This window comes from Hyperolius riggenbachi, chromosome 11 (genome assembly GCF_040937935.1).
Source record: "Hyperolius riggenbachi isolate aHypRig1 chromosome 11, aHypRig1.pri, whole genome shotgun sequence".
In the NCBI taxonomy this organism is placed as follows: Eukaryota; Metazoa; Chordata; class Amphibia; order Anura; family Hyperoliidae; genus Hyperolius; species Hyperolius riggenbachi.
This window is the reverse complement of record NC_090656.1, coordinates 63,019,510-63,041,951: the sequence shown is the minus strand read 5'-3', so window position 1 is coordinate 63,041,951 and position 22,442 is coordinate 63,019,510. Positions and strand designations below refer to the sequence as shown.

Genomic DNA, 22,442 nt, shown 5'->3' with positions numbered 1-22,442 from the left:
GAAAGCCCCCCGAAGCTCTCTGAGCGATACCCACTGCCTTCCAGGGACCGTCCAAAAATGCCAAAGCCTTTGCAATGCCCACCGGAACTGTCTTTACCAACACAAAACCCACTGTTGAACCAGTCCAAGGTACCAGGACAAGCTTCTTCAGAGATCTCCCAGAACACTTTAAAGCCCCAAAGAGATCCCAAAAGGTCAGAACGCCCTTTAGGCTCACATGGAGAACTATCAAGAATCCCCATGGAACCTATGGCAATTCCCGAGTCAGGGTTACAAGGACAAACATCAAGATCAGGGCTTTCAGGGACCAGAACCATCTCTGGGCATGCAGGCAGACTGGCAACATCAGAACATGTCTCCCCTAAGGAAGCATCTGAGTACGCTAACACCTTAGACACACTTGGGCATTCTGGCACACAAAGCACATCTGGGCACACTGGTACAAGAGAAACTTCTGGGCATGTCAAGGAACTGTGAACCTCAGGGTCAGCCAAGATAGGACCGAAACCAGGACTGGACAAAAATTCATCATGACTAGACTTCACAAGCACTGGACTCTCACTAAAGAATGCAGGAACAGACTTGGATGTCGCTGATTCTAGCAAGGTTGTTAACAAATCAGGTTCAGGGGCATCAACAAGACAGGACAAGTCTTCTGATGTATGACCTGAGCTAGATAGGAATTCCACAACTTCCTCTGGACTGGACAGAGACTCATCTAGTACCTGGGATTGGGGCTCCAAAGTAGCTGCAAAACAAGTCAATATTACAGCATCCCCCACTGAACTGGGCAAAACTGAGGAATTCCCTGGACAGGAAGGGGACTCTGGAAACTCTGCCACAGCGGCCAGAGAACCAGAATCTTTCAGGATACAGGGCTGGGTTTCAGGAACACTCATCAGACCGGACTGAAATTCTGAGATTTCTATTATTTTGACCAGAGAATCAGAATTATCCATGTTACAGGGCAAGACTTCTGAAACATTCAGAGGACAGGGCTGGAGTTCCTCGGCTGTTACAACACTGGAGAGGGACTCAACAACATTGGTTAAATCAGACTGTGTACAGGGCAAGGTATCTAACACACTTGCTGATGAGGACAATATTTCAATGGCTTCTGCTTTGCTGGGCAGAAATTCATCAAGTTTTATTAGAGCAGACTGTAATTCCAAAACAGCTGCTAGACAAGTGAATATTACTGCAACACCAACTGAGGTAAGCAGTGCCTCAGACTCCTCTGCTAGAGGGTTTGAAGTATCCAAAGTACTGGGTGAAGCATAAGACTCTGTGACCACAGCTTCACTGGACAGGATCACTGAACAGTCCATATTGCAGGGCAAAACCATGGAAGCACCTGCTGGACAGCATAATGATTCTGTGACCTGAGTTTCATTGGAGAGATCTACTGCACAATTCATGGTACAGGGCAAATTTACTGGAACATTTTCTGAACAAGGTAATAATTCTGCGATTTCAGGTTCACATAGCAGATGCTCTGAGCTATTCACGATACAGGGCAAATTTACTGGAACATTTTCTGAACAAGGTAATAATTCTGCGATTTCAGGTTCACATAGCAGATGCTCTGAGCTATTCACGAAACTAGAGCGAGGTGTAGAAACAGGAAGATCAAGACACAATGTTTGCGCATCTGAATCACCATTCATTTGTAAAATTGGAAAATTCGGATGCTGGGGTTCTGAGGTTTCTAGACAGGATTGCTGGGACTCGGAAACTGATGTAGTGCATCTATTGGCATCTGCTGGATCAGACAGGAGTTGAACTTTATTAACACAGGTAATTTCTGCAGAAGTGTTTGCAGAGGCAGGCAAGATTTTTCTGGTGTCTGTTTCACTGAACAAAGACTCATGAGTACTGGCTAGGCTGGACTCGGAAGTCAGCAGGACCTCTGGATTCTCTGCTGAGAAATTTGTGCAGGGCAAGGTTAAGAAAGTATCAGTGGCTTCTGTTTTACTGGGAAGTAACACTGAGTTATCCATGGTACAGGGTGGAATTGCAGGAACTTCAATTTCACACAAAAAGAGCTCCGAATCACCTGCTGAATCAGCGAAAGGTGCTGAAGCAGGCGGGTCAGAACGCCATATTTGCGAATTCGGAGTCACATAAAAATCATCCAAAATCAGTTCCCACACATCAATCAAAGGAGCCACACAGTCATACCTACACACACCAGTCTCTATTAGGTTATAGGCTGACTTAATGCATGCATTCAATACCATTTCACTTTTTGCACTGTAAAATTGACAAAATGAACTTGAATCATTCTTCCATTCACAGACCAGGGCTTCCATCTCTCCCCTCTCGAATGGAGGATCCCATGCATACTTAACAGCGAAACATTTAGGCTGATCACAGTTGGCAGATATGATTGTGGCAGGCACATGTATAGGGTTAATTAGCAGGTGATTGGCAGATTCCTTATTCTTAAGAATCTCCAATACCTGTAGCAAGTGTTGAACTGTAGTGTATGCAAACTTCCCTTGGTTCACAAATAAGTTGATTTGTTCAATACTCTGTAATATCTCCTCATAATCATACTCAGATAATTATTTTAAACAAAAATCTTTATTTTCCCTAGCCAGGGAGGAAAGTTCATTAGTAGTCTCATAAGTCCATTTAACTCCCCTGAAAGACAATTGCATTTCATTATCTGTTAATGGCAGAATCTCATTATAGGTCTCAGTCGCTAAGGATAACGACTCTGCAGATCGGACACGTTTCTTATAACGTTTGCGTTTGGCCTTAGACCCTGCTGCCTTTGGTGATTTATTCAAAGCTGCAGGAAAATTATCAGGAACACTCTCTGCTTGCTGATCATTTTTGCAAACAATTGAAGGGGAAGCTGATTGGCCTGCTGCCAGGAGTTCATTTAGAGGAAAAGGCAATGGATCTATGCGCAACCAGTTATGGATCACAAACGCTAGAAATTCCAGCGGTCTCTCTTTCAAATCGGAATGATTGAGAACATCAAATGCCCACTGAAATAATTCCCCTTTAAACAGAATATAACTTAATTGGAGTGCCCAGGTTGAAACAGGAGTCGCTTGGAGATCGGGATTGGCCAGGAACCTGGCACATTCAGAGAAAAACTCATTTTCTGTTTCAGAGTTAAGTTCTTCAAATTTCTTAAAGGAACAGGAACCATAATTAACAGTGTCATACTTTCTGGGAATCCGCCCCACAATGGGGATTGGTAATGGGGTTTTCATAATGTAAGGCTTGGTGGTGTATTCTCCACAGTCAGCATGCAACGCATGAGCTGATGTGGAGGAGGTACACACACTAGCACAAGGAAACAGGCTATCCCTAGTATAGTGGAGGGGAGGACTGACTCCAAAAGGAGATTGTGGCGCATGGGGCCGGTCCAGATCCGACAGCCACAAACAATGCTTTCGCTATAACGTCTCAGCGCAAAGTAGCGCTGAGCGCATAAACCAGAACTGAGGAGATCAGGACAGGTAGACAGAATGAACGCTTGCTAGCTAGCCGCTACTTAGTGACAGCAAGCGTCCACAACAAGACAGACTGGAATAAGGCAGCCAATGCGTTGCAGCGATGGCCTGCCTCACAAAGACAGGACAGGATAGTCAGGAAATAGCAGGATCAAGATAGATGAACGTAACACAGACGAATATACAATAAGTATGTTTTCCTAGCGTATTACAATTACTGCTATCAATGAAACTATTTGTAACGTCTGACTAACATATGTATATATCGGCAATGAACCGATATATGACATAAGCAGGAACGCTGACTAGGACTGGAGTAATACAGGGAACAGGACTCAGAAGGATTTGCTATCTCTTCGCAGAGATGAACGCAATCCACAAACGGTAACAGGACAGGATTCAGAAGGATTCGTTATCTCCTCGCAGAGATGAACGCAATCCACAAACAGGACCAGGAACAGGATAACTAGCTCAGCACGGGTGATCAACGTGCTAGAACTGACTAACTGAACACAGGATATAAACAGTTCGTGTACGTATATATCAGCGTCACTGATGTATCAACGTAACACGAATACAAGGAAAATAATAAACGTGCTGGTATGCATATATATGGGCAATGAACCAATATATGATGCAAAACCAGCAAAGTATCTTTAGAACAAGAAACACGATCGGGGGCTGAAGCGACAGCAAGACAGGCTTAAACTGAAGCTATGAAAACCCGAGGAGTCCTGCAGGAAGCAGATCTTTATACTGAGGTCATCCAATGGGAGCAGACATGCAGATTCCCACACAGGTGAATGATAATCAGTCACAAGCTGACAGCAGGGAAAGGCAGACAAAGCTATGCAGCTTGCATGGAAAGAGATCAGAACTGCCTGAGCTGCAGCACTACTACTTCCAGCAATACCTGCTGCAGCAGCGATCATGACAGTTTCATCATTTTAACGCAGGACTCAACTTACAAACAAATTCAACTTACAATCTCCCAGAATGTGACCTGTCTGTAAGCAGTGGGACCGCGTCCATTTGAAAATGACGCCTGGAAAAAGGGCGTATGGTGGAGCCCATATATGCCAAATTGGGCTACAAAGGGCACCTGGTGTAGCCAATATATGCCAAATTCGTTACAAAGGGCGCCGGTGTAGCCCATATATGCCAAACTCAGCTACAAAGGGCTCCTGGTGTAGCCGAAAAAGCTAGCTTAAGTTTATAGAAAGGATGCTGTTATAGGCAAAATTTGTTGGGCTATAAAAGGGCTCTAGATATAGCTGATAAAAGTGATTACTATGACCTAGCTTCTCCCTACTCTCACACAGAACCCTCCCCTGGTGGTGCCTAACCCTAACCCCCTTGGTGGTGCCTAACCCAAACCACCCCCTTGGTGGTGCCTAACCCTAAGCACCTCCCTTGGTGGTGCCTAACCCTATCCACCCCCCCCCCTGGTGGTGCCTAACCCTAACACCCCCCTTGGAAATCAAAAATCTCAGCTATAAAACCATGCTGCCAGATTTGATCAAACGTAGCTGGGCATACAAAATGCTTTTTTGCACAGACGGGAGGGAATAGTGCCACAGTCCAATCATTTCATGTAGGAGGTGGGTTTACAGACTCTCAGTGGAAATCACTTTTCACATAATGTGTTACTGAGATCTACCATTATTCAGGGAGAACACTTGTGTCGCTACACAATTTTCGTGGATGTGGTTGCAATCCCATTCATCGTAATGAATGAAAGTTGCAATGTGTTTGCATATTTTTGTCTGCAGCCAAGCATTGTGAATCCGATCTAAATCGCAACACAAGGATGGAAACATCAGACAGTGCAGTCTGTGTATTTCTGATATCCCTGCGGATCGCATCACTGTGCGTGGCTGAGAACGCAATCAGCAACTGTCAAGTGGGCAATGGGCATTAGGCAAGGATAAAGCGGCAGTGGCAGAAGTTGCACTGTTTGCAAAAAAAAAAAAAAAAATCAATGGCGGCCGTTATATTTCCGTCCTGACAGGTTCCCTTTACAGTGTAAGCCCACCTACAATGAATGTGTCAGATCAGAGTAAACAGAGGAGACATCTCTCAGAGAGTCCAGAGGTTTGATTTCTACCTTTGTTCTGGCTATATCTCACGGAAAGGCTGATACCTGGAGGACGGCAGTAATTACTCCCACGGAGAGATATCACTCAGTATGTGGCGAGTCTCTGTCAGTTTCATTGGCATAAATATGAGTTTTGGATGGATTTGTAGCATTAAACTGTAACTCTGCAAGTTCGAAGATCCCAACCCCCTCAGCGCCTCTTCTAAGGCTCTGTGTACCAAAGACCTTAGCAGGGATGGTCATTGAGATGCATAGTCCATTAGTATAGGTAGCCAGATGCCCTCACTCCAGTATAGGTAGCCATATGACCCCCCCCCCCCCCTCCCTTCACTAAAGCTAGCCAGATCGCATAGCTCTCAATAGTCCCTCTTTGGGCACCCAATCCCTCTGTCCTTCTCTCTTCCTCATTTGTCCCTCTTTCAGGACTGGTGTACAGATTCGTGTAGATATATGTATATTTTCTACTGAAAAAATTTGACTCGTAACTTTATTCCCATCCTTTAAATTGAGTATGTTTCTTATTATCAAATGTTAATATGGAGAAAATGAGGCAGAATAGAAAGGACCATTGTAGTTTGCATTATAAAACAATTTTTTAAAATGAAATCTTTATGGTATGCCTCACTACGGGTGTGTTGGGGGCGTGTTTAGGAGTGTGGCAGGGGTGTGGCTTAAGTGTCCCTCTTTCTTATCTCAAAAAGTTGGGAGGTATGCAGATGTCCTCCCACCACCCCTTCAGTATAGGTAGCCAGCTCCCCTCCGCCCCGCAGCCGCCAGTCACCCCACCTCACTGCCAGCGCAGAAGCTTCTTCTTCCCCTCCGTCTCCATCAGCTGCCGCTGTACATCGGTCTGTCACATGTGACTTTTGGGCACATGGGGGGAAGAGAATGTGTCTGTTGGCGGTGAGGCGAGTGATTGGCAGCTGCTGTTCCACTTTCTCTGCAATGTTGTTTGAGTCCGATGCTGCCCACCTCAATGTGCGCAGAGAGCAGGGCGGCCACGGACCAGGTCTGGCAACACATTCACTGACACTGCACCCCTGCAGAGCCACAGGCAGCTGGCAGGAGGGTATCACGTTCAGACACTTGCCGATCTCGCTGCACTGCAAAAGCTGCACCAGTCCAGCCCGCTGCCCACCCGCCCTTGCTCCTGTGGCACCCTAGGCCATGGCTTATGTGGCCTTGGCTTAAATCCGGCCTTGTGCTACATACTTCCGGATCCCCAGTTTTGAACCTCTGCTAACGATCCACCGGTAGATTATCGTTATGCTGTTGTTGACTTAAAATGTGTCATGATGTCATCAGACGTCAATCGTTTGTTGCATTATATTTGTGAATCATTCATTTTCTAACAACGGTTATTGAGTAATGTGTATGCAGCTGAAGATCTTCTGACCACTTGGGAGGTGCTGTACACCCGCTGTCTACCTCCTCTTGGGGAGGGGAGGAAGATAAGGGGGGACAGTGGGTGCGCAAGACACCCAAATTGTTAGAAACGGCCTCTGTCTCAGCCTACTCTGTCTCTCATTACAGGCTATAGACTCTGTGTATTTCACAGGGGTTTCAGAAAATGATAAGTCCTTCATAATCACCCGCGTGGCCCGGAGACCAAAGAAACAGAGTGAAGTTTGGGTGCTCTTGAGGTTGGAGGGCGTTGGTGATTTTCAGGTAATAATTTTCGTTTGTATGAAATTACAGTGATCCTGAACCGAGTAAAATTATTTAAAATAAACACATGATGTACCTGCAAATGAATATTACTTACTTAACTCACCATCAGTTCCTCTCAGAAGTTCACTATTTTCTTCTGACAATGATTCCTTGCAGTTCTGACAAGATTTTGTCAGAACTGAACTATAGCAGTTGCTGTCAGTTATATATCAGTTGCAACTAAAAGCACTACTGATGGAGGTAATGTCCATGTTTCCCTATGGCTCAAGTGGGTGATATTGCAGTTTGCTGACCCAGAAACTGTTACAGGCTGGTTCTTGCACACATAGCAGAAACGCTAGTGTTGCGTAAAACGCTGCATTTTTGCCTCTAATGCAAGTCTATGGGCCGCAGGAAAAAAACGCATATAAAAATGAATATGTGTTTTTTCTATGCGTTTTTAAAAACACTGATTATGCAGGAACACTCCCAAAATGCACATAATGAAAGTCTATGGTGACAGAGATGCATAGCGTTTTAATGCGTTTTCCATGCTTTATTATATTAGTTTTTTCCCAAAAAATATAAATATTTTTTTCTGTATTTACGCTTCATGTTGTCTTCCAAGTGATTTGCATAAATGGAAATATGAAAATGCATACGCGTTTTGTATATGCCAACTACAAACGCATTAAAACGCATGCAAAATGCATGAAAAATGCCTCGCAAATGTACCAAAAATGCACAAAAATGCACTCAACATAAAACTTGACATAAAACGCAGCCTTTCATGCTATGTCATATGTGAACCCAGCCACACGGTCATCCACAATTTTAAAATGGAGGACAGAGAATTCCATTGATAACAGTGGATAAACAGGAAAAATGGAGAGGAGAAAGATATTTGACTCCTCTCTCTCTTTATTCCTCACATTCACTCCCTAACCAGCTCTTTATTCCTCACATTCACTCCCTAACCAGCTCTTGTTATTTCCAACTTAAAAACGTATATATCTTGCATCCGACCATTTCTTACTCAGTCAGGACTCAACTAAAATGTTAAGACATGCTCTTATAATATCTTGTCTGGACTACTGTAACGTACTATTGTCCCCGCTCCAGTCTGTACTGAACTCAGTCATCTCATTAATCTTTCTTCTTGGTCTTCATCTGCTGCTCCTCTCTGTCAAGCTCTTCATTCGCTGTCAATTATTCAGAGGATCCATTTCATACTCTTAACCCTAAGAGTGTGTACAAACGGTCGTTCGGCTGATAAGGCTGAATTGAAAACTGGCCTTATCAGCCGAACGACCGCTTGTACACATGCCCGATTTAATGTCCGAACGACCGGTCAGACGTGTGTATGTACCTTAACCTACAAAGCTCTCCACAATCTCCCCTGTACATCTCCTCACTAGTTTCCAGATACCAACCCAACCGCAATCTCAGATCTGCACATGGCCTTCCTCTGTCTTCCTTTAGAATTATCTCCGCACATTCACATATATCATTATGTTGGCGCTTTATAAATCAATATTAATAATAAAGAGATTGATGAGTAAACTACATGGGAGGTAAGTATGACCTGTGGATGTTTATTTTACCTTTTCATTTTCGGTTCAGGTTTTTGGTAAATAGTAGGGATGGTCAGAAATGCCAATTTCCGATTCCGTGGAAAATCCGCATTCCGCCATTGCCAATTACCACCACTGTTACCAATTCCGCTTTCCGCTACCAATTTCCACATTCCGATGTGGATTTCCGCCGGAAATCGCGGGAAATTTCCGCCGACTTTAACATCAATTTTCTCAAAAACTATAAGGTCTTTTTGAAAACTTTTTTTCATCTTGTTCATTAGATTCTGTTTAATAAACCCTGAAGGACTTACGGGGGCTTTTCTATTAACCGCTAAATTTGGCGGATTTTACTGTAATGTAAAATGCAAAAATCTGCATTATCGGATATGCGGTAATTTTAAGCCAATCAGAAGACTCAGAATGAATAAGCCAATCAGAGAATGCGGAAATTTCCGCCTAAATCCCCATTCTCTGATTGGTTTATTCATTCTGAGTCTTCTGAGTAGCTTAAAATTACCACATATCAGATATTGCAGATTTTCTGCATTTTACATTACAGTAAAAATCCGCCGACTTTAGCGGTTAATAGCAAAGCCCCCATAAGACCTAGACACACCAAATTTTCAGGGTTTATTAAACAGAATCTTGTGAACAAGATGAAAAAAAAAAGTTTTCAAAACGACCTTATCGTTTTTGAGAAAATCAATGTTAAAGTCGGCTGAAATCAGCAGAAATCCGCCTACCGCACTTGTATTACCGATTTCTGCATTCCGATGCGGAAATGCAATTTCCGAACGGAAATGGAATCCGAATGAGCATCCCTAGTAAAGAAGGGATAGTGTTTTATGATGGTCGGAATCACAGCTGTGTTGGGGGGCAATTGCGTAACATCCGGCAAACTTACAAGTAGATTTTAAAGAACTTTTGTGAATATTCCCCTGTGTGCTGCTGTTTTCACATCATAATAATCACTATGTAACGTTTCACACACATTGGGCTCAAAGGGGATTTGAAGATAAAATAAGCGTATGATATAATGATTTGTATTTGTAATACAGCTAAGAAATACAATATTCCTAACCAGTGGCGTAACTACAATTCATGGGGCCTCCCAGCAAAACTTTAATGCCCTCCTCCAATGTTCACACCCCTTCCCTTGCCTTCCCTGGGTGCCCTTCACAGCCTTGGGGTCAATCTCACAAGGGTCATAAGACAAGTGTGGCCATCATGAGCTTCACACCCATAACAAGTGTAGCCACAAACACACCTGATCTGAAGTATAGTACCCTGTATCGGAGGAAGGGGAAGTTAGTAGTTGGGGCTCCAATAAACAGCTCTGGGCCCCCTGCAATCACATGTGCTGCTCCCCTCTAGTTACACCCCTGTTAGTTACAAAGATATGAGTCGCCTATTGTTTCCAGTAAAGGAAGAGTTAAGAAACCTCAGTTATCAATGCAAAAGAGCTTCTCTGAGCTCTCCGACCAACCTTGGGTCCGCTACACTGCTGTTTTCTAAAACACTTATCAACCTGTCTCTCACTGTTTCTTGTTTGTTTAAAGTTTTTCTGCCAGGAAGTTCGAAGGGTCGTTAGCTCTGCTCTGTTTTATCATATATAATACAGAGTGTAATTTGTAAACTACAAATATTAGAGAAGGATGCAATGTTATGAAAGAAATCGATAGAACTGAAAATAAAAATTAGACTCTTTACTTTGCTGCTAATGTTCTATGAATTATCCATACTACACATTATGTAGGTAGAAAAAACAAAGGCCACATACACACATGAGACTATAGTCTTTGGAAAATGAAAGATCACAGACCAATCTTACCCCGATTCATGTAGTATGAGAGCCATACCTACACAGTCTATTCTATGGAGCTGAACTCCCCATCAGAAAAAAATATTTGCAAGATGCTGCACACAAAGATGGTGTACAGACAGTGGCGTACTCAGGGGTGAGCCTGGGGTGCCTGGCACCTGGGTGCAAGATTTTCTCTGGCGCCTATGGGAGTGGTTAAATTAACCGCGCCCAACCACATAACCACACCCATGTCCTGCCTAATCACACCCACACCTTCCACCTCTTTACGCATGCATGTGATACCCCATTCCTACCCCTCTTTCATGGGCTTGCTCCTGGCTGGCTTTGGCTTCCTGCGAGTCTGCTAGTCTCTGGACTGACTCAGGCTGAGAGGCTCTGCGAGTGCAACGCAGTCACACACTGCGTATTTATGGCTGCATGCGGCCACCCTACTCTCGCTCGCTGACATCGGCTCCTCCCCCCTGCCAAGCCCAAGGTGGGCTGCCTGTATCTTTCCCGTTGCACCACACAGCCTGCCAGTGTTGCCAACCTTTCATGTTATTTTTTACTGACATATACCTAAAAATTTACTGACAAAAGATTATTTTTACTGACAAAATTTCCCCACTAAATGCACATAAGAGACAGCTTTTCCCCATGGAAATGCACATAACAAGAGACCGCTTTTCACCAGTAAATGCACATAACAAGAGACTGCTTTTCACCAGTAAATGCACATAACAAGAGACTGCTTTTCACCAGCAAATGCACATAACAAGAGACTGTTTTTCACCAGCAAATGCACATAATAAGACAGCTTTTCACCAGCAAATGCACATAATAAGACAGATTTTCACCAGTAAATGCACATAATGACAAACAGCCAGTGTCCCCAGAATACATAATAAGACAGATTTTCACCAGTAAATGCACATAATGACAAACAGCCAGTGTCCCCAGAATACATAATAAGACAGATTTTCACCAGTAAATGCACATAATGACAAACAGCCAGTGTCCCCAGAATATATAGCCAGGGATATATGTCCCCAGTATATGTAGGTAGGGGTATATGTCCCAGTATATGTAGGCAGGGGGTATATGTGCCCAGGATATGTAGCCAGGGGGTATATGTGCCCAGGATATGTAGCCAGGGGGTATATGTGCCCAGGATATGTAGCCAGGGGGTATATGTGCCCAGGATATGTAGCCAGGGGGTATATGTGCCCAGGATATGTAGCCAGGGGGTATATGTGCCCAGGATATGTAGCCAGGGGGTATATGTGCCCAGGATATGTAACCAGGGGGTATATGTGCCCAGGATATGTAGCCAGGGGGTATATGTGCCCAGGATATGTAGCCAGGGGGTATATGTGCCCAGGATATGTAGCCAGGGGGTATATGTGCCCAGGATATGTAGCCAGGGGGTATATGTGCCCAGGATATGTAGCCAGGGGGTATATGTGCCCAGGATATGAGGCCAGGGGGTATATGTGCCCATGATATAAGGCCAGTGGGTATATGTGCCCAGGATATGTAGCCAGGGGGTATATGTGCCCAGGATATGTAGCCAGGGGGTATATGTGCCCAGGATATGTAGCCAGGGGGTATATGTGCCCAGGATATGTAGCCAGGGGGTATATGTGCCCAGGATATGTAGCCAGGGGTATATGTACCCAGGATATGTAGCCAGGGGGTATATGTGCCCAGGATATGTAGCCAGGGGGTATATATGCCCAAGATAGGATATGTAGCCAGGGGGTATATGTGCCCAGGATATGTAGCCAGGGGGTATATGTGCTAAGGATATGAGGCCAGGGGGTATATGTGCCCAGGATATGTGGCCAGGGGGTATATTTGCCCAGGATATGTAGCCAGGGGGTATATGTGCCCAGGATATGTAGCCAGGGGGTATATGTGCCCATGATATGTAGCCAGGGGGTATATGTGCCCATGATATGAAGCCAGGGGGTATATGTGCCCAGGATATGTAGCCAGGGGGTATATGTGCCCAGGATATGAGGCCAGGGGGTATATGTGCCCAGGATATGTGGCCAGGGGGTATATTTGCCCAGGATATGTAGCCAGGGGGTATATGTGCCCAGGATATGTAGCCAGGGGGTATATGTGCCCATGATATGTAGCCAGGGGGTATATGTGCCCATGATATGAAGCCAGGGGGTATATGTGCCCAGGATATGTAGCCAGGGGGTATATGTGCCCAGGATATGAGGCCAGGGGGTATATGTGCCCAGGATATGTGGCCAGGGGGTATATGTGCCCAGGATATGTAGCCAGGGGGTATATGTGCCCAGGATATATAGCCAGGGGGTATATGTGCCCAGGATATGTAGCCAGGGGGTATATGTGCCCAGGATATGTAGCCAGGGGGTATATGTGCCCAGGATATGTAGCCAGGGGGTATATGTGCCCAGGATATGTAGCCAGGGGGTATATGTGCCCAGGATATGTAGCCAGGGGGTATATGTGCCCAGGATATGTAGCCAGGGGGTATATGTGCCCAGGATATGTACCCAGGGGGTATATGTGCCCAGGATATGTAGCCAGGGGGTATATGTGCCCAGGATATGTAGCCAGGGGGTATATGTGCCCAGGATATGTAGCCAGGGGGTATATGTGCCCAGGATATGTGGCCAGGGGGTATATGTGCCCAGGATATGTAGCCAGGGGTTATATGTGCCCAGGATATGTAGCCAGGGGGTATTATGTGCCCAGGATATGTAGCCAGGGGGTAATATGTGCCCAGGATATGTAGCCAGGGGGTAATATGAGCCCAGTATATATAGCCAGGGGGTATATGTGATCAGTATATGTAGCCAGGGGGTATATGTGACCAGTATATGTAGCCAGGGGGTATATGTGACCAGTATATGTAGCCAGGGGGTATATGTGACCAGTATATGTAGCCAGGGGGTATAGGGTCCCCGTTTAGGTAGTGAGTGACAGGAGCGCACCCAACCCAACCCTCCCCTCCCGCCGCCGCCGCTGCTGCCGCCGCCGCTCCCCCCTCACCTGGCAGCAGCTTCAGACCTCAATCAGCGGGCGACCCGACCAGTAAGAAGGCGCCGGACGCACCCGCTCTATATGTATATATCAGTGCGGCGTGCTAGGTCCTAGCGCCCGCCCGCCTGATCGAGGTCTGACGCGGCGGCACGGGCGGCTAGAGGGAGGGAGCGGCGGCCACAGGGGGAGAGCAGCGGCCGGGCGGCGCCTCTCAGAGGCAGGCGCCTGGGTGCCTTGCACCCGCAGCATCCGCCCAGGCTCGGCCCTGGGCGTACCTACCGTCAAGCAGCAGGGGCGACCCGCACCGGTTGTCTTCATGGTAGGGGGTGACACCCGGAGTCATGTGTTGCCGCCCCTGCCGCTGCCCTGTGTTGCCGCTGCACGTTGTGCAGATTGGGGTTTTACACCCGTCGCCTGCTGCCCCCCCGCGACTGTCCCCGCTGACACCCCCCCGGCCGTCCCCGCTGTCAGGCAGGAGCAGCCCAGCTTCAGACCTCCGACCAGCCGGCGACCACTATGCGGGCGCTAGGACCTAGCGGACACTGCACTGACATGCGGAAGTGATATCACTTCCGCATATACAGCGTGGTGTTCACCGAGATCGGTGCGCCCGCTCTAACTGGTCGCCGGCTGATACTATCGCCGGCTGACTATCTAACCTGGGGGTCGCTGTCACTATCTAACCTGGGGGGTCCCTGTCACTATCTAACCTGGGGGGTCCCTGTCACTATCTAATCTGGGGGTCCCTGTCACTATCTAACCTGGGGGTCCCTGTCACTATCTAACCTGGGGGTCCCTGTCACTATCTAACCTGGGGGTCACTGTCACTATCTAACCTGGGGGTCGCTGTCACTATCTAACCTGGGGGTCGCTGTCACTATCTAACCTGGGGGTCGCTGTCACTATCTAACCTGGGGGGTCCCTGTCACTATCTAACCTGGGGGTCCCTGTCACTATCTAACCTGGGGGTGCCTGTCACTATCTAACCGGGGGGTCCCTGTCACTATCTAACCTGGGGGTCCCTGTCACTATCTAACCGGGGGGGGGGGTCACTGTCACTATCTAACCTGGGGGGTCGCTGTCACTATCTAACCTGGGGGTCCCTGTCACTATCTAACCTGGGGGTCGCTGTCACTATCTAACCTGGGGGTCCCTGTCACTATCTAACCTGGGGGTCGCTGTCACTATCTAACCTGGGGGGTCGCTGTCACTATCTAACCTGGGGGTCGCTGTCACTATCTAACCTGGGGGTGCCTGTCACTATCTAACCGGGGGGTCGCTGTCACTATCTAACCTGGGGGTCCCTGTTACTATCTAACCTGGGGGTCGCTGTCACTATCTAACCTCAGGGTCCCTGTCACTATCTAACCTGGGGGTCCCTGTCACTATCTAACCTGGGGGTCCCTGTCACTATCTGAACTGGGGGGCATGTCACTACACACACTGGGGGTCGCCAGTCACTAACTGAACTGGGAGCTCCTGTCACTACCTGAACTGGGGGCTCCTGTCACTACCTAAACTGGGGGGCACCTGTCAATACATACACTGGGGACTCCTGTCACTACCTAAACTGGGGGGTACCTGTCACTAACTGAACTGGGGGGCTCCAGTCACTAATTGAGCTGGGGGGCTCCAGTCACTAATTGAGCTGGGGGGCTCCTGTAACTACCTAAACTGGGGGGCTCCTGTCACTACCTAAACTGGGGGGCTCCGGGCACTACCTAAACTGGGGGGGCTCCTGTCACTACCTAAACTATCTAGGCCATCCAGCCCAACATAACCACCAGCCAACCAGCCCAGAATCACTGGCAAAAAGGCCACAGCATCACCACCAGTCAGGCCAGCATTTACTTCAACCAGCCAAGCACAGCCCAGCATAACCGCCAGCCAGCCCAGCCACAGCATCACTGCCAGCCAGCCCAGCCACAGCATCACCGCCAGCCAGCCCAGCCACAGCATCACCGCCAGCCAGCCCAGCCACAGCATCACCGCCAGTCAGGCCACAGCATCACTGCCAGGCCTTTCAGCCCACACATCATCCCCAATCCAGCCAAAACCAGTATTGCCAGCCAGGCACAGCAGCCAGTAGAGGAGAATTCAGAAGCCAGGTGAGAGGTGTCTACCATATTAAGGGGGCATTCTGCCCATTTATGTGAAATGCTGTCTATTTATGTGCCTCATGACTGCTGAATTTGTGTTGTTGGGGGACTCATGGTTACTGGATTTGTCTTGTTGGTGGCTTCATGATTGCTGAATTTGTCTTGTTGGGGGCCTCAAGATTGCTGAATTTGTCTTGCTGGGGGCCTCATGATTGCTGAATTTGTCTTGTTGGGGGCCTCATGATTTGTTGGGGGCCTTAAGATTGCTTAATTTGTCTTGCTGGGGGCCTCATGATTGCTGAATTTGTCTTGTTGGGGGCCTCATGATTTGTTGGGGGCCTCAAGATTGCTGAATTTGTCTTGCTGGGGGCCTCATGATTGCTGAATTTGTCTTGTTGGGGGACTCATGATTTGTTGGGGGCCTCAAGATTGCTGAATTTGTCTTGTTGGTGGCATCATGATTGCTGAATTTTACTTGTTGGGGGACTCATGATTTGTTGGGGGCCTCAAGATTGCTGAATTTGTCTTGTTGGGGGACTCATGATTGCTGAATTTGACTTGTTGGGGGCCTCATAATTTGTTGGAGGCCTCAAGATTGCTGAATTTGTCTTGTTGGGGGCCTCAAGATTGCTGAATTTGTCTTGTTGGGGGCCTCATGATTGCTAACTGCGAGACTATGGGAAAAGCTGAATCATCATCATATGAGATAATAGCATTAAACCTACTTTTTTTTAGCTTTTTAAAACAGAAAATAAAACTGGGGGATTCTAAAAAAAATACATTTTCAGGAGTAGGATGGATGAATTTGTTTATCTTCACAGTTTATTTTCAACTTGGATTTTCCATAATGTTCATGTATGAGTTAAAATGTTTGTATTTAGTTTAAATTGCTGTTGGCACTTTGCGATAGATAAGTGACTTTTCGCCACCACTGTCCTAATCTAATGTCCCACCATTGCTAAGTTCATGTAAACTTGTCTCCACCCGTGACCACACCCACATTTTGGTCTATGACCACACACATTTTTCGCGCAACGTAGCCCCAATTACGGGGGGTGACTGTGGATAATCAGCACCGGGTGCCAAATACCCTAGGTACGCCACTGTGTACAGACACAAAAGATGTTCCTGCATTCATAGTCTATGAGATCTGCAGATCATCATACACACCTTTTTTAACTGACATTCATCTGCAGATCAGACAATCATCTGCAGATCTGAAAATCCATCTGTAACGATCAGTGTCAGCACACAGAGAGAATCTGATTATTGGTGATCTGCAGTATCACCAACAATACAGATATATACCTGAATATAGATGATCTGCAGAATCACCGATAATACAAGTATAGCTAACCTCTGGACACCTGAAAACATGGAAGTGTTTGGTGCAACAGTAATGAGTAGAATCACCTGATGAGCAGATGACTCTAACCAAGGAGAGTCAGACTCTACTGCAGTCAAAGGACTCCTAGAGGATGAGTCGCTGACTGGTTTGCAGAGAGGTCCCTCTGAGAGACAGGGGGTCCCTGCAGATGGACTGAACACCCAGGGAGCGGGTGACAGCAAGAAGGGTCGGCCAGATCGGGTCGGCAACACATGAGCAGATAAGGTACAGAGATAGAAGGCTGATTCGGTAACCAGGGACAGGCAGGATTGGCAACAGGTAATCAGATATGCGTAGGTACCGAATCAGAAAGCAGAAGGAGAGTCAGGAAAGCAACAGGTCATAAAAGATATCAAACAAGGCCTAGTCTTGGGTGTGAGGTTCATGATCTCAACACCCTAGAACTAGTCTGAAGTATAACACAATAGTAACACAGTATCCCTAGTCTTGGGTGTGAGGTCCGTGGTCTCAACACCCTGGAACTAGTCTGAAGTATAACACAATAGCAACACAGTAATCTGGCTAAGTGTGCATTCCCACGTCCTCCTGGTTCAACCACACTGAAAGATCTGACTAAGGTTTGAGTGCCAACACATAAGCATTCGCAACGCCAGACAACCAGCAACTGACAGGCAAGGAGTATATATAGCAAAGCGCTCCTCAGCACCGCCCAGTTCCCTTCAGCCAATCCCCTGCCACGCTGGGATCAGCTGATCATCCCGATCAGCTGACCCCTCTCCTATTGGCATAAAGAGCCTGTCTTGCAGCGCGCACGCACGCGTAGCTCTCCATCTGTGTGCACTACTAGGCTCAGACAAACCAGACGCATGCTGCTGCGGAGAAACCGCCGGTCTGAACGCGGAAACAGCCGCCTCACTGTCAGACCGCGCGGCGGTGTCTCCGCAATCCATTACACTATCCTGGTGGATCTGACCCGCAGATGAATGTCTGTTAAACAAGGTGTGTATGAGGATCTTCAGATATCATAGACTATGAATGCATTTTACAGGAACGGATCTTTTTCCAGGAACAGATCTTTTGCAGATACTGATCTTTTGAATGTCTACACTACAGCATCTTTGTGTTCAGCATCTTGCAAAGATTTCTGTCTGATGGGGAGTTCAGCTCAATAGAATAGACTGTGTAGGTATGGCTCTCATACTACATGGAAGAGGGTAAAATGGGTCTGTGATCTTTCATTTACCAAAGACTATGGTCTGATGTGTGTATGAGCCTAAAGTCTTGTAAAAGTAATACCTTTTAATGACTAACTGATAAAGTTAAATAATGCAAGCTTTCCGGGATCCTTATTTCAGAAAGCTTGCATCATTTAGCTTTATCAGTTAGCTATTAAAAGGTATTACTTTTACAAGACTTTGTTCTTTCTAACTACATAATTTGTTTGGCTAACAGGGTACAGAAACTTTTTTTGCTACTGCCGTACTACACATGCAATTCATTATATCAGAAGATTTTATTTTGCTTCAGTGTCACTTCAATTCATTAACCATTTTAGCCTTTTGGAGGTGACATTCACATCCAAAATGCTGCTACTGCGGCACACGTGGACCCCTGTGCCGCTCCCGTTAGCCTGGAGATCAATGAAAGGGGACGTTGCTCCCATTCATTGATCTAAGTCCCGGTAGAAAAACCGACGGCTTCTTTTCAAAGGCCGCGGTCTTTCTGAAAAAAAAAAATAAGTCACGTCCTCACTGTAGTTCCTGTAAGCGAGAGTGCTCGCTCACAGGTTAAAAAAACAAAAAAATCACTGTGGCCATCTTGTGGCCGAATAGTAAAACTACATGCACATACATTTTTATTACAAAAAGACACAATAAATTACATTTAAAATTAACCATTTACTTCCCACATCCAAAAAATACCCAAATAAAATGTTTAACTAAAAAAAAATAAAAAAAATTTACAATTAAAAAACAAACAAAAAACATATAGTTACCTAATGGTCTGAACTTTTTTAATATGCTTGTGAAGAGGGGATACAACTAATATTTTTTAAATTATAAGCTTGTAAATAGTGATGGACGCAAAACTAAAAACATGCACCTTTGTTTCCAAATAAAATATTGGCGCCATACATTCTGATAAAGGCATAATTTAAATGGTGTAATAACCGGGAAAAATGGGCAAATAAAATACGTAGGTTTTAATTATGGAGGCATGTGTTATTTTAAAACTATAATGGATGAAAACTGAGAAATTATTTTTTTCCATTTTTTTCTTAATATTCCTGTTAAAATTTAGAAAAAAATAATTCTTAGCAAAATGTACCACCCAAAGAAAGCCTAATTGGTGGCAAAAAAACCAACAAGATATAGATCAATTCATTGTGATAATTAGTGATAAAGTTATTGGTGAATGAAAAACGACTGAAGGCTGAAGTGGTTAAGACCTGTTCAGCAAAAATTTCATCTATTGTAAATTACTCCATGCAGTAACAAAAAATATATTTTTTTACGTATTCACTAATATTTTCACACGTGCAGTTATAATTCGGTAGAACACTGGACTTTGTGTTTTCCCTGCGATTCCTAAGTTTCCATTGTTCTGCATTTGGTCATGTGATCACGTTCTCCCGCACAGGATTTTTGGTGTGTCTTCTGTAATATTTCAGATGCAGCAGTATAGGCACATTCCACTTTGACTTTATCTGGAACTGGCATCTGTTGTGTTGGAATTTTGCATGAAGCTGCCACATTTTGCAGATGTGTCAAATTTTGTTGGCAAATCCTCATGAATCTGCCTGGGATGGGAGGGAAAGGAAATGTTTTCTTTTATTACTTTGCATGCTTTACGTAGCGATCTCTCCACCAGCTTCTCTGTGTTTTGTGTAGGGCTGCCTTCAGGGCATAACAGGGGGACTGCTGTATGGGGCCCGAGTGAATCTGGGGCCTGGCGAACAGTGCCACACATGGGCCCCAGCAGCAGTCTGTGTCTGTCCGTGTCTGTCCTTCTGGATGACCATTAATGTGGTGAGAGGTTCCAGGAGGCTTATCGAGGAGTTCCCTTAGTCAGTTAATGATTAAAGTAAACCTGAGAAGAATGGGAGAAAAGGATTTTTACTTACCTGGGGCTCCTTCCAGCCCCTCTGTAGTCCGTCATCTCCCTCAATACCGTTCCTGTCCCATCCGTTGTGCTCCTGTGAAGTCTTCAGAATCCAGCTGGGTTGCAGGGCTCTGCGCTTGCCCCGTAGCTGGAAGCATTCTGTGCAAGTGCAGGTACAGGCTTAACGAACTGAACATACGCAGAACCCTCCCAGCCATGGGAGTGTGTGAAAAGCGGATGCACGGACATTAGTGTGTTCAGGCCTTCAAAGACTGTGATTTATCATGTGAGGGCAGAGGGGAATGAGGGAGGCCAGGGGTGGATTCCTGCAAAGGCCACAAAGGCCCGGACTGTGTGTAGCTACAGCCCAAGGGGGCACCTGAAAATTAAAGAGTGGTTGCTGCATATGAAAGAGGAGAGTGAAAATGGGAAGCAACACATGAAAAATGGAAATTGATGCCCAAGGTAGCTGTTAATGAAAGAGAGGGGTTACAGTACATAGATGGAATGCATGGAAGAGGGGGGGCGGCACATGGAATGGGAGGGGCACTGTTGCACATGAAAGTGGAGCCACAACATACTTGGCCTAGGGGCACAAAAAGTGCAAATCCAGCCTTGAGGGGGGCCCAGTAGGTTTGTCCAGTATAGGGCCCAAAAATGTCTGATGGCGACCCTGGTTGTGTGTTTGTGTGTTGCAGCACTCAGCGCACCCCGACACTATCCTGGATTCTGACGCTGAGGACGGCTGGAACGCAGGTGGGCTGAAACTGGAATGTCTGGATCCATTCAAGACCTGGAGAATCTCATTTGCTGGGGTCTTAAGGTACTTACTGCTGTCCTTCCAATGGGAACTACATGTGGATTTAACTGCTGGCTGGAGTATTCTATGTCTCTGTCCTGCTCGTTTTACTTCTGGTAATCACTGTGTGATTTCTCTTTCAGAAAGGCTCCATTTCAAAGCCAAGACTCCAAGGCTGAGGCAGTCCAAGTAACATTCTCACTTCTGTAAGGAAGTCCTGTCATACAGATATTAAAAAACACTGTACACAAATGCATACAGTGATTCTCATTTGGAACCATTGTCAGGTGCAGCCAGCATAATTGTCTTTGATCTACATACTGCACTTTCATCAGTGATGATGTAATGCCTGGCAGATCACCTGCTTTCTTTTCAGCTGCCATACCCCAATCTACCACCACCTTCTTCACCCCGCTTGAACGGGAGGTTAAGAGCAACACCTGCCCAACTTCAGTTACACCCAGGCCTTGGAGGTGCAAGGTATAGCAGCTGAGGGCAAGAAAGCCAGAGTACCACCAGAACAAACAAGACTATGTAGCTGGGTGATGGAAGAGGCTACACAGGTTGTCACAGGAGTAATGAACAAGAGAGCAAGATTGCCCAGAGCAACTGCAGCTCTGGGCTTCCGATACCGCCACAAATAAACAAGACACAATAGTTGCTCAGTGCAACGCTGACAGGCAACAGACAGACAGCCTGACTGTTAGCGAACAAGATACAATGGTTGTTCAGGGCGACCGCCGCCTAAACCTCTGGCTGAGTAACAAGACAGACCACAGACAGACAGACGGAATGCTTGCCAATCTAGTCGCTGCACCAGCGACGGCAAACATCCACACTGACATACAGGGATGAGCAGAAACTACGCCAGTGCGAATTTACGCATCATAGTTCGCATCTACGCATCGTAGTTCATAGGCGAAGTTTCAAAACTACGCTTCTGAATTTATGCGTAGCGAAGTACCCCTACGCGTAGCTTACGCCCATTATGCGTAGTTAACATGTGTATTGCGTAGTGAACTACGAATGCGTTACTCGCGTCTCATTTTCCGCATGTGATTGTATGCATACAAATTTACGCATTGGAAAGGGGAATGTACGCATAGAAGGGTTCCCAGTACATGCATTTATAAAGAAATGAATGCGTTCAATTTTCTGCATACGGGCATAAATATCCGCATACACTACGTGTAATTGCGTATTTTAACGCGTATTCTACGAAATGCATACAAAGCGAATATTTGTTTTCGAAGCCGTAGTTTGGTGAAGCGTAATTGCGTAAAACTACGAGTATTTCCAGCGTAGCGAAGTTGGCTGACTACGACCATCCCTACAAGACAAACAGGTAGGAGCGTAACTAATAGCAACCGCAGCTTATAGTTACATCCTCATGAACAGAGCAAGCAGGATAACTACCAGTCACCAAGGTGGTGAAGGCAGTCAGCAGGGTGGTAAGACTCCACTGTGC

The 22,442-nt window shown here is 46.1% G+C and overlaps 1 protein-coding gene across 1 annotated transcript in view; it reads left to right on the top strand.

Annotated features, from left to right (window-relative positions):
* Positions 1-22,442, top strand: part of LOC137539175 (uncharacterized) — a 74,164-nt gene that overhangs the window by 2,418 nt on the left and 49,304 nt on the right. The window contains exons 2-4 of the mRNA XM_068261684.1: positions 7,105-7,239; positions 20,874-20,998; positions 21,118-21,180. Coding sequence (XP_068117785.1) covers positions 7,105-7,239; positions 20,874-20,998; positions 21,118-21,180 — 323 coding nt within the window. The remainder of the gene's footprint in view (positions 1-7,104; positions 7,240-20,873; positions 20,999-21,117; positions 21,181-22,442) is intronic.